Source organism: Lolium perenne, chromosome 7 (assembly GCF_019359855.2).
Source record: "Lolium perenne isolate Kyuss_39 chromosome 7, Kyuss_2.0, whole genome shotgun sequence".
NCBI classification, from domain to species: domain Eukaryota; kingdom Viridiplantae; phylum Streptophyta; class Magnoliopsida; order Poales; family Poaceae; genus Lolium; species Lolium perenne.
Window position 1 is genome coordinate 279,796,696 of NC_067250.2, and position 12,775 is coordinate 279,809,470.

Here is a 12,775-nt window from a genome sequence, read left to right on the forward strand (position 1 = left end):
TAGAAGTACACTTATTTGTGGACGGAGGGAGTACAAAAGACTCTTTTCGTTCAGCACGGTCTTATACGTTGTTCGGCATTTCGAGCTTGTCCCTGCTCCACAGGGGACGGTCCGATGACGATGGATAGAGCAAGAAAGGAGGCATGAAGTGGTGGGTCCAACACTTCATGAACACACAAGTTTGGAGGTCACGTTTAGGGACGCGGGCGACGTCCCTAAACGCAGCACAAAGAAAAACAGGTCCCCAAACACTAGGGACGCGGCTGGAGATCCTCTAAAAACGCCTACCTCTAAATCGGTGTCACCAGGTGTGATAAAAAAAACAATGCCGTGCAAATCACATGGATCATTTCATCGAGATCAAATCGATCGGTTGACAGAGGTTTGGTTAAGTGTCATCAGGCGAGAAAAAGACACCCCGTGCGAGGTTGTCATCTGTCGCTGACTCTCAACAAAAGATGCGGCCGGCTATCCATCTACAAACTCGGAATCTGTTTATTTAATTTTTGGCAAGAAATGTTTATCACTTATTGACCACGCTGCTAGTATACCAACAAACTAGGATGATCCACGCAAACTTTGGACGCACGTCCATCAGGGTCCGATCATCACCGCCGGTTGCCGCTCGCGGACATGTCCGTTACTGCTTCCCCTCGCCAGCCGCGCCACGCCTCCACGCGACGGCGACTTCCTCCAGCGCCCGGCGCGACGACCCCTCCGGCGCCCACGCGTGCGCCGCCGCCTGCTGCATGTCCCCGGCCTGGCGCCGCACGGTCCGTCCTTTCACCGGCCACTCCATGAGCTCCCTCAGGGCGTCAGCGATCACGCTGCGCAACACCACCTCGCCGTCGCCGTCGACGTCCCGCGCGCGCGGACGCACAGGGAGCGCCATCCCGACGCTGCCCTCCAGCACCACTGCATTCAACCTCTGCTCCGCGTACAGCGGCCAGGAGACCATGGGCACGCCGCACGACACGCTCTCCAGCGTGGAGTTCCAGCCGCAGTGCGACACGAAGGCCGCCGTCGCCGGGTGAGACAGCACGCGCACCTGAGGCGCCCATGCCGCCACGGCGAGGCCCTTGTCCCTCGTTCTCTCCAAGAAGCCCTCAGGGAGCCACGCCAGTGGGTTGTCCTTGCCACGTCCGTGCTCCCCCTCGCCTTCCATGCTCGGCATGCGCACCACCCAGAGGAACCTGTAGCCGCTCGCCTCCAGCCCGGCCGCGAGCTCGGCCGTCTGCTCCACGGAGAGGCAGCCGCCGCTCCCGAACGAGACGTACACCACGGATCCCGTTGGCTGGCGATCCAGCCACTCTAAGCAGGCGGAGTCGCCGGCCTCGGCGGCGCCTGACCGGACGAACGGCCCCACGGGGAACACCGGCGGGAACGCGCCTTCCGCTGCCGCCCGCCTGAACTCTTCGACTGCTGCGGGCTCCATCTCGTAGAACGTGTTCACCAACACGCCGTCGGCATGGCGGTAACGCCGGCCTTCCTCGACGAGGTGCGCGTACACTGGCTCCTTGCTGCTCTGGAACCCGCACGGCAGGTCGGCGTGGCGCAGCGACACGCCCCCGGGGAGCTCCAGAGGGTCGGGGAGGTCACGGTGCTCGCCAGGGGGCAGGTCGTCGTGGAGCTCCACGATGCGGCGCATGATGGCGAGCGCGGTGAGGTTGCTGGGCACGAACACGTACGCCGGGACGCCTAGCTCGGCGGCCAGGGGAAGCGCCGCGGAGCAGAAGAAATCCGGCACCAGGGCCGCGAGGTGCGCGGCGGAGCGGAGGAGGGTGCGCAGGTGCGGGAGAGAGCGGCGGACGAGCTCGAAGAGGACGGTCTCCATGGGCGTGTCGGCGGGGAGGTCGTGGAGCGGGACGGACGGGAGGGAGGCGGTGGCGACTGAGGCAGGGATGCCGGATTGGGCTTCCGGGGAGGAGGCCAGGTCGGTGAAGGTGACGAGGGTGGCGGCGAAGCCGTGGTGCTCGACGAGCCGCTGCGCCAGCTGCGCCAGCGGGATGAGGTGGCCGGCGCCGGGGCTGGCGAGCAGCACGACGTGCAGCCGCGGCTGGTCGGTGGATGCCGCTCGCTCGGCGCCTGCGCTGGTCAAGGACTCCATCGGCCGAATTCCCGTCATGGGAAACACTGTACGTACACCTGCACACAAATGAAATAATGGCGCCTTGGGAGAACCGCTGCTACTAATCCAAGCTTGTTGCTTTCCACCACAAACCACCAACTTTACATGAAGTTGGTTGTACAGAGGTCCACTCAGCCCTATTGCTGTTTACTAGATTTAGATGTGCGCCTTGGCGCACGGCCCCGTGGATTTCACATCTCAATAGTAAAAAATAGTTGAAAAAACGATAATATTTATAAATTTGAATTATCCAGTTCAAAGTCATTATCTCGTGAAGTTGAAATATATAAGAAAACGTGAAGTGCAAAAGAACAGACACATGAATAAGGCATGGCGTTCCAGAACGAAGTACAAAAGCAAATATCTATATCTGGCTTAACATTTTTTTCTTATAAACAAATAATATTTAGATTGTAAAAACATGTTTCAAGCTACCATAGAAAATGAGACCAAATAAAAGTAACCAAAGAAGATAATGGGGAAATGTATATGATATATAGAATGACTCGAATAATCTTAAATGGTACCTCAACACTTTGGGAGAATCTAAATAAACATACATAGAGACTGTAAACAATAACAAATATTTAAAGCATTCCTTTTCTACCAGACGTGTGTGAGAACCACCATAATGTAGAGGAAACATGAGTGGTTAACATTCCATTCACCATCAGAGAGGTAATTACAGATAATGAAGTAGAGAAATGTGCCAAACACAAGTGAGAAAATAGGAAAATATATTACAATACAGACATGAACACATTGTTCAGAGATTACAATAGCTAAACACATGGAGTGGGTACCATTCAGGTTTAAAGCAAAGCTGTTCAAACACAATGACTCCATGATCAGAGATCAATACTCGAAACAGAGACCAGAGGTACTGACACACAAGTAGTGATAGTTCAGGTAACGATGATCAAACCTCGTAATCTGTAGGATTCCCATCGAAGTCATAGCGGTAGGCCTCTTCCTTTAACTGAAGTAATCTTGGAAGCCATAAGTTGTAATAAGTTAGAACACTAAGTCAATCTAGGAATAGACAGTTAAGGTAAACCATTGGCAAAGTAATAATACATGAATGTGCAAATAGATTGAATAATGCAGTAGTTGGCAGCAAGATGACATGGCTTGATAACATCAAATAGATTGAATCGCATGCTTGATGAGGGAATAATACCTGCTCTCAGCTGTAGGGCAAAAGCTAAAGAAAGTTCAGTTTAATAAAGCCACATTTTGGTTGTGGGCAAACAAATATGCAAGCAAATGATGGGACTTCCGTTTTAAAGAAGAAAAATCTATGCAAATAGCATATCATAGATATACTGGGTTAGAATAAAATTACACACTGAATTCAACCTAACTAAATTAAATTATTGCTTAAACTGAAGGGGCGCTGCTTGTTCATAATTGTATCTTACTCCATGAATGTTAGTACATGCCTTTTTAGGTGAGTAGTAAATGTTAAATTTTCTCAGAAACAAGCTCTGAAGTGTTTCAGTATGTTACCTTGGTGACATTTTCTTCCCTCGCTCAATACTTAAGTTCACCACTCGTGTGTAGTCAATAGTTACATAGATCTGGACACATGTAGGAACCCAGCAGACTGAAATATTTAGGAGATAGCATTTAAACTCATACTGATGTACATGAATAAATTAGGAGAGAATATAGAAAAATAAAGTGGTGTGCAGGAAACTATTTTTGAATTTTCATAAAGAACATCCAAATAGAAAAATCGCTCTAACTTGAACATAAGGCATCCTTGTAAACTTCCCAAAGGAGTTGTCCCTAAAATAGTAGATAAATCTTTTGATCACATTTAATTGAACAATAGAAGGGCCTGTTCGACAATGCTGAGAGTGCAATTAAGCAATGTTCATGCTAAAAGAAAAGGCAATATGTGATGAACGAAAAATTAGGATCTGCAGAACAACATTATCTTTTCTTCTTACTCAGCAAATCTCTGAAATAGAAAAACACAAGGTTGCGTGGAAGGCAGCAACGCGAAGTGGTAGATAAATATATGCACATGAGGATACTCAATTATATCCCTTCATAGAAAATCAATCCAAGATTTTATTTCCAAATGCAATAGTGAGGTTCTGTGCTATTTCCAAACGCTAATGTATCATCTTTGTGCCTTGGGATAATTGTAAGTACAGAAATTTCTAGCCTATGTGGGTGTAGCCTTTCTGTGGAGGAAAACCAGACTCATCTGCCAGATGTTTCGATTATCTGTTTGAGTGTGATGGTGACATAGGCGTGACATGTACTCGTAAATGTGCCAACAACTAATTACCAATTTAGAGATCAGACAAAAGGTAGACGGTCATCTGCATCAAGGTGAACTCATGGAAAAACTGAAAGAATTTTTTTGCAGGTTTATGTAAAAAAAAGGACAAGGCAGGTTTAGCAGTGTTTTCCAATATAGCACACCCCTTACACAGATATTACTCCAAGATTCACACTGGAGTTCGCATAACCATACAATGGAATGTCCATTAAGAATATGGAGATGTGAAAGGGAAATCAATGGCACTGTGTGTGGACTGTGGAGGTGGGGAATTTTCCAAATAACAATTTTCTTTTTCAGTGTAATTTTTATGAACTATAAATAATCAACCAATAAGAGAAGAAGTATATGGTAAATTATCCTTCTGTCTTTCTTCAGTGTTTGCAATATTGAGCTTAGATATGATGCATATTTGACTCGTAATGTGTGTGCTCATATGCAGCTTTTAAGTTTTATTTTGTAGGTTGAAGGTGCTACTGCAAAAGTGTGACTTAATAATTTATGAAAGTTCTTATGCCACCTTAGTGCAGAATAATGGACAACTGCATGGTTAACTGCTTATGAACTATGACTTTTCATACGTAAATTTAATTTATGTGATCAATTTATATAGGCTGTTAGTTCATTCAAAAAAAAATCTATGATATATAATCAATCTTGCACACGTAAATTTATATTAAACTTGGTTTGAGTGTCAATTTAACAGTGTCATTACCTATGTAAATAAGTTTGTTTGAGTAACAAATGTATGAAAGCTAAATTATAAAAATCATATAATTCAATAGCAGAACAGAGCAGAAATAAGCTAATATAACTGATTTCATGCCAAATCTAGAATGATAAAAGCATCCCGCAAGAGAAGAGGTATGACCATGTTAAATCCATTGAAGAGACTCGAATAACTAAATATTTAGGTATCGATCAAGATGTACCTGAACCATAAGCAATTTACCCACTCCTGGAATCATAGAACTACATCCTTTTGCTTGATCAAGATAAAGAATAATAACAATGCCTTCTGTGTTACCTAACTAACTGTTCCAATTATCAGTTGGACATACCTAACTAACTGTTCCAATTATCAGTTGGACATACTGCAGTGGTATAGGTTTTCAAGGAATGTGAGAGCACTGGAAGAGAAGGGGGTAGGAATAATATATACTCCCTAATGGAGGCAGTAGAAAAAGTTATGTACGTACCTTTGTAAGGACCAGATGCAGCAAGGTCATATTTGAAACATCACTACCATTTTAACCAAAAATGTGTTGCGAAGCGTAATTGATTGCTGATGATAGGCCCTGCAAGAAATGTTGTACCTTACAAACAGAGTATAACTTGATACGGTAAGAACTTGGAAGAGGAACTACATATGGTTAAATGATTAAAATTCCTAGATTTTATATAAATAGCTGTTAGATTGAATCACATCGGTTTATAGATTCCTAGATCTGGAACAAACGTATAGAAAAGATAATGTAAATGGGGAAAGGGGAAAGTCGTGAGACATGACCAAATTGGACGAAGTGGAAAAACTTACCTCGATGGTGCTCGACCACACCAAATCTCGTGGCGCCCATCCCAACCAAGCAATGACGGCGGCATCTGCAAGCTGAGGGGCCAGTGGTCACAGGCAATGGAGCAGAGAACACATCACAAACTGTATATCCATGAATTTCTGGTGAAAAAATCATTTGGGATGGTGGCATCCGCAATATGATAAAATGAATGTGAAGAGACTGAACCTACTAAGTCTGTGTACATATAAATCCCTATCTGAGAATTTGCAAACAGTAAGTTCAAAGAAAATGTCCTTCCTCATGCACTTGTAAATCATATTTCATCGTGAAACACATTGATTTCTTCTAATGTGTATGCCCATTAAAATTCATTTACCTACTGCAGCATTGGTAAACACATACACACAAGTTGCAACAGTACACTTCAATCAGCTCGACTATAGAATAACATATGAAGAGGAAATCCGAAAACCCCGATAATGTAGCCATCTGAGACACGCTCCCGCAAGTCCAAATCAACAGGTCTCTCCTCAGCTTGGTTACCTTGCTCATCTAGTCAGCGAATCTATAAATACAGAACACAATGTAAACATTAAAAATGAATTCAGAAAGATAGTAAGAACTTGAGCTATAAGTTGGTTCAGAACTTGGGGATGCGCGGCTGTCGGTGAAAACCGTGCTCCGACTTCGGTCTTGGCGGGCGATGGCGGCGTCACGCGTCGTAACCTTCTTGAAGGCATCGTCGTCGCAGCCTGCTTCTACCCACTCGTGCTGCTCCGGGGGAAACCCTAGATCTGGGTCTCTCGGATCGGACGATGGCGACGCTACCTACGTCGTTCTACCTCTGGGGGCATCGTTTTTGGAGCAGCTGCTGGATGGTGGCGGATGTTGGTGGAGTGGTATTCATCTACCACATCGACGGCGCTGAGTCTCGGTGGCATGGTGCTGCGGGGTATCGACGGCGGATGCGGGATGATGTATGCGGGCAGGATGGTGGAGCCGTCTGGCGTCATGGTGGCATCGACGACAGGTCTTGCAAGGTTAATGCGATGATCTCTCTTGAAGATGGAGTCGAGGAAGACGGCGGAAGCAACTTCTGTGACGTGGGCGTTGGCGTACGCTGAGAGTCTGCTTGACTGGATGTGCTTCTCACCTGCTATTGGGCGGTTTGGGAAGGCATTTAGTTTTTGTTGATGTGAGTTGGTGTATTGTCACCCTCTTCATCCCACTGTAGGTATAGTTAGGTTGCTTCGAGATTGGTCTTTTGTATTGTTTCTTGTAAGGTTCGTGAATAATCTAATAAAAAAAGCCGTGTGCATCCTTTGGATGCAGAAGCTGGGGCGATATTTCCCCCATTTCGAAAAAAAAAGTTGGTTCAGAACTTGAGCAATTACATTTAGCATATTTTCAAAATAATAAAAGCAGAATACCATATACAACCGAAATACCTAAAAAGAACATAAGATTGAATCTGTAAGAGCAAAATTAACTTGCACAAATATGAGAAAAGGCCTTCTTATTTACGTCAACAATAAGAGGCAGATAATCTGGTGCAAAATGTCTCTAAGCAATGTAAACAAATCCCAAATTCTCAATAGTTTCTAAAGAAAGCCCATGCATAAAATAAAGTACTCCCTCTGTTCTAAGAAAGCCCATGCACAAAATAAATCAGCGACAACAAATTCGGAACAGAGGGAGTATTAAGAACTTTACAGAAGTTTAATAATTATACTTCACATGTACATTCAAATTTCTATGATGGCAATGTGCAAAATCATACCAAAATTTATTCTTGAGTTGAAGAGAACATCAGGGTTTATAGTATGCTCACCAAGGTATTCTTCCACAATATGAGATGCATGAATATCTCTCATATTTGTACAGTCACTAGTAGAAAAACGTCCATTCGTACCGGTTCCAGAGGGGCATTCGTACCGGTTTTGCAACCGGTATAAAACTTCCGGCACTAAAGCCCCCCCCCCTTTCGTACCGGTTGCTTACGAACCGGTATAAAAGGGGCCTCCACGTGGGCCACCAGGAGAGCTCAGGGCTAAGGATCTTTGGTACCGGTTGGTAATACGAACCGGTACCAAAGGTTCCCCCTGCGGCAGGGAATTTGCCCAAATCTCTGCCGCGGCAGAGAATTGGCTTTTTAGGGTTTTGGAGAGGTTTAGGGATATCGGTTTGTTTCATATCGCGTCGATGCACCAGAAACGCGTTTGGGTTTAGGTAGTACATGAAGATCAAGATGATGCATAGCAAGTTGGTGCATATAATATAACACACATGTTATTGCATAAGATCGCAAATTAAGTAGCACTATGCATGAAGATCGATCTTCATGCATAGTGGTGCTCTCCGAGGCGTACTCTATATATGTCTATTACATGTAGCATAGTGGTACTCTTCGAGTCAACTATATATGTAACATGTACATCTTCATTCATAGTGGTGCTCTGCGAGTGGTGGTATGACGTCCCGAAGGAAAAATCCCGCCAATTCCTCGCCTATTGCTATGAAGCGGTCATCGATTGAGAGCTTGTTCCGCTTTCTTGCCAACTATAAAAGAATAAGATACAAATGAATACATGAAACAACTATTACTGAAACTCAGCACAACTTATGATAACAAAACAAATTTGTGAAGATTGTTTTTGTACCTCTTTATTTCTTTCATTATTCGTTCTCTCGTTGACAATTCTGCGGATGTACTCGCAAACGAAGAATCCACAGAGATCGGTCCCCGGAGGTTGTTGCGGGCATTTCTTTACAAGAATATAATTCAATCAAACAATAGTCAAGTATGATAATTAAAAGGTGTGTGGACCTAGGTAGTACTACTTACTTTCGCACGCCATCGCAGCTTCGGTGTCCATTCACGGGACGTATCTTCCTTGATGAAAGTTTGCCATACGCTGCTCGACAAAAGAAAATGCATAAAAGAGTCATCAATTAGTTCAAAGCAGGAAATTAACGAAACAAACCGATAAGAATTAAAATTACCTTCTGAGCATTAAAAAACAAGACACGTATAGATCCTTTTTTTGCTTAGTGAGTCCAAGACTTCAACTTCTCCAATTTCCAAATTGATGACGAGAAGAATAAAATGAAACCTACGCACGTTTCAATATGTAGTGTCATATATATAAGTCATTAGTTAAAATTTTGACATACGGTGAGCAAAATATAATGTGTTATAAGACAATAAGACTCACTCGAAGTTGTAAGGCCAAAGTATTAGCTTTTTGTCACGTTGTCGCTTCAAAAACCTTAGCAAAGTCTGCGGTGTATCCTTGTTATAGAGGGGATTCTCTATGGTTTTAACATGCATTGTGTTCGGGTCAATGAACCCAATGTCTGTGATATCGTCCCTTTTGCATTCGAGCATCTTCGATCTGCATAATATAGCGCACAAAAGATTATAATCTGCGGACAATGAACGACTTCTCAAATTAAATAAAGAAATCAGTTACAGACATGATCAACTGATGTTTGATTTGTCTAGGGCAAGGAGATTGTATAACTTAATGAGTTCGGAGAAGTCTACGTTCACACGATACTCCCGGAAGTAGTGCTCTTCCCTAACTCGCACCATGATAGTCCTGGATCCCTTCCTTTGAGGCCTTAAGGTACCACGAATGCAAGTTACGCATACATGTTGGTACCTTCCTGAGATTCTCGACCAAATCTTTCCCTTGAACAAACTGATATGCTCGTTCAGCTAAGGCGTAATCAGTTGCGTCTTGTCGAGAACTTTGAACGGTCTTCCCGTCAAACACCTTGAGAGGGGCGACCGATTGAACGGGTTGTTGTCCGAGCTGGTAGACACTGTGTATCCCTTTTATCTCCCCGATACCCGATTGAACGGGTTTTGTCGCCTCGATCATCTTGTCATACGACCTTTCAATAGAACGCGCATAGTCGGATGGCGGCGATGGTACAGGGTCATATAGATTGTCAACGATACGCACAACTTTCTCCCGATCTAGTGTCTTCTCGAAAGGTATCTCTGGCACTTTCGGTGCAAAAATTTCTTCACCTCGGCCTGAACGGCCTCGCGTTTTCCTCTGGAGTTTTTCCCAAGGTAACTTCTCGGTAGGCGGCAGTTGTTTCTCCTTTCTAGCTTTCTTCCTAGGCGGCGTACCGTTCCGCTTAACGGACGCTGTCTTACGCGGAGGATCTCGAGATGGTGGACTCACGCCGGGGTCCCTCTCGGGTAGGTGTGGACTTGGCTGCTCACCAGGACTGCCACCAGGAGGAGTCGATGGCATTTGCTGCTCATGTGTAGGAGTCGGTGGCCTTTGCAAAAGGACGACGTACTTCTTCGGCCATAGGGCGAAACCGTGCTTGACATCGGCCGGTGTCCTCTCATCTTCACCTCTAGGAATATCAAGCTCCACTTTTTCAAAACCCGAAACAACTTCATCCACCCCGTCACGAACACAACCAGGTGGAATGGGCATATGATGGTGCATTGCTCCATCTTCACTTGGGTACACATAGCCGACCGCCACCTTAACGTACGCGGTCCCGATTAACATATGTAGCTCGCAATCTTGTCTTCTCCGTGACATAATCCACGGGTAGCTTCCTCCACATCCGTCAAGATGCGAGGAACCGACACTGCTTCTTCGCCGAGATGGGGCAGCATCGGCTTGTGGATCCCGTAGAAACAGCGGCTGATCGGGTGCCCTCTCGATTTCTCTCAAGAGCCTCCACCCTAGATAACAACTCCGTTACAATGTCGGCGCTCCATCTTCTTCTTTCGCGAACGGCTTCTATAAGTGTCGGCGCTGTCCGGCCACGCTTCCTTCATGGTGAGACACAGGCGAGCTCGTACCGTCCAACATGTTCAGTGGTTCCCGTAGCGAGTGTCAGCTCGTCATTCTCTCGATCGGGAATGTACTCTCCCTTTCGACCTTTTCAATTGCATCTACAAGCTTCGGTACAATTGCCTCAATTTTTTCCTTCCATTTTCCCTTCGCAACGATCAACCCCGTCTTTGGGTCCAACCCTGCCCCATGAGCGAACAACTTAACTTGGACCGTTCGGGCCAGTCCCATGTCTGTGGAGTGATTCCATGATCCATCAGTTTACTCTCAAACGCTGTCCACTTCGGAATGGCACTCTTGTAGCCACCTGACCCCAAATGATGCGGAAGTTTCTTCTTTGCAGCATTTTCGGTATTTTTCTTCGATCGGGACACAAAAGTAGACGATTTCTTATACTCCTTAAATGCGGCCCAGTGATCTTTTATCTTCACTAGATTATCATCGAATCTTTGGATCTTCATTCTTATATTTGTCCCACAAATTTTTCTTGAAGGTCTGGAATTGTATGGCCATCTTCTTCCATGTCCATTCCTTGACTTTATTCTTCTGGCCTTCCGTCATGTCTTCCGGTAGGCTGAACTTTGTCATGAGCGTGTCCCAAAGAAATTTTTTCATCGCGTCGTTGACATAACTAGCACCACTCTCCGGGTTCTTCGGCTTATGCCACTCTTGAATGCTGATCGGTACATGGTCCCTAACAATAACTCTGGATTGACTTGTAAATTTGTGGCAAAACTCCTTGGGCTGCACTGGTTCACCATTATCCTTGAATGCCGTGAGGGCTAACCTGCCCTCGCCCTTTAGCACCCGCGTCGGGCCTCGTTTTGATCTAACAGACTTGCTCGATGATCCAGAAGGCTAAAAGAAAAAATTATTCGTTAATAAGTGCAATACAAATAAATGAATGCATCTAGGGATGAACATATAGACTAATTGATACATAGATATACACCTCGCCGGAGTTTGTGATGGACACTTCGTTGTCTCTTCTAATTTGTTCAGACTCAACTCCCTCGCCGAAATCATTCAGAAAGTCTTGGAAATCGTTGTCATCTCCATCGTCGGGTTCCGGACCACGGGCACTCTCATAGATCAATTGCTGCACCGCTTCTTCCCCCTCCTCATCTCGGACGAAGGTGCCGTCCTCCATACCTCAATGTCACTGCAAAATTAAGAAAGCAATTGTATTTCATTCATCATGTAATGATCATGTAACAGATTAGAAGAGTGTGCAAGGGTTTCATACATAGCAAAATTAAGTGGGGTGTTCGAATATAGCAAGAAATAGTGGAACACCCTCACATAGCATTTAGTTCTTGTTGCAATTTTAATTTGGCCGAACTAGAGATGATGTCAATGATGCATGGCATGACGATATTTGAAATCCTCATGTTTTTCTGATGCAATAAGATATAAAGTTTGTGCAAAGTGTAGTTTTAAATACTTTGAAAAGTATCCAGATTTCAAATTTTTAGAAACAACAAAAAGAAATAAAAAAGGGTTTTGGTTTAAGCCGATGCGTGAGGGGGCAGGGTTGCATCCAGGCATGCCGGTCACGGCGAGGAGCGTCGCCAAGTTGCTCCCGGCGGCGCCATCTGACCCGCCTCGCCCCATGGATGCCATGTCCTGCCTCGCGCCGCACCCGGCGTCCTTCCTCCCGAACACCTCCTCGCAGGCCTACTACACCGACGCCGCCATCGCGCGCGCGCTGAACAGCTCCATGCCCGACCACTACTCCCCGGGCACCGCCTCCACCTCCTCCCCGTCCTCCTCCTCCTCCCTCCTCGCCGACCTCCCCTACTCCGACGGCACCAACGTGCGTTCCGGAGCAAGCGCGCCGACGTGCCGCTCCCGGCCGACCCGGACCTCGACGTCGTCACCTTCCTCGCCACCCGCCGCCACTCGGGCGTGGTCGCGCTCGTCGACGCCGCCACGGGCTGCACGACCACCTTCGCCGAGCTCGGCGCGCGGTGGCGGCGCGCCGCCACCGCGCTCTCCGCGC

At 46.0% G+C, this 12,775-nt stretch overlaps 1 protein-coding gene and 1 long non-coding RNA gene across 6 annotated transcripts; both read right to left on the reverse strand.

Moving 5' to 3' along the window:
* Positions 1-326: 326 nt before the first annotated feature.
* Positions 327-2,192, reverse strand: LOC127312556 (hydroquinone glucosyltransferase). The gene has a single exon (XM_051343084.2). The coding sequence runs from the start codon at positions 2,123-2,125 to the stop codon at positions 641-643; it is 1,485 nt and encodes a 494-aa protein (XP_051199044.1). The 5' UTR covers positions 2,126-2,192; the 3' UTR covers positions 327-640.
* A 570-nt stretch (positions 2,193-2,762) lies between these two features.
* On the reverse strand, positions 2,763-7,827 carry LOC127312555 (uncharacterized). Of its 5 annotated transcripts, none has more exons than XR_011748372.1 (4): positions 7,773-7,827; positions 5,962-6,506; positions 3,638-5,722; positions 2,763-3,117 (listed from the first exon to the last, which is right to left on the reverse strand). It is a non-coding gene; the product is annotated as an uncharacterized lncRNA (long non-coding RNA). The 5 variants fall into 5 exon arrangements; XR_011748375.1 differs by lacking the exon at positions 7,773-7,827 and having other exon boundaries at positions 5,962-6,081; positions 6,167-6,585; XR_011748374.1 differs by lacking the exon at positions 7,773-7,827 and having other exon boundaries at positions 2,763-2,951; positions 3,054-3,117; positions 5,962-6,585.
* Positions 7,828-12,775: the final 4,948 nt, after the last annotated feature.

What these genes read in the sequence shown, in the direction of transcription:
- LOC127312556 (XM_051343084.2), bottom strand. Translation starts at nt 2,125, where the DNA reads ATGACGGGAATTCGGCCGATGGAGTCCTTGACCAGCGCAGGCGCCGAG.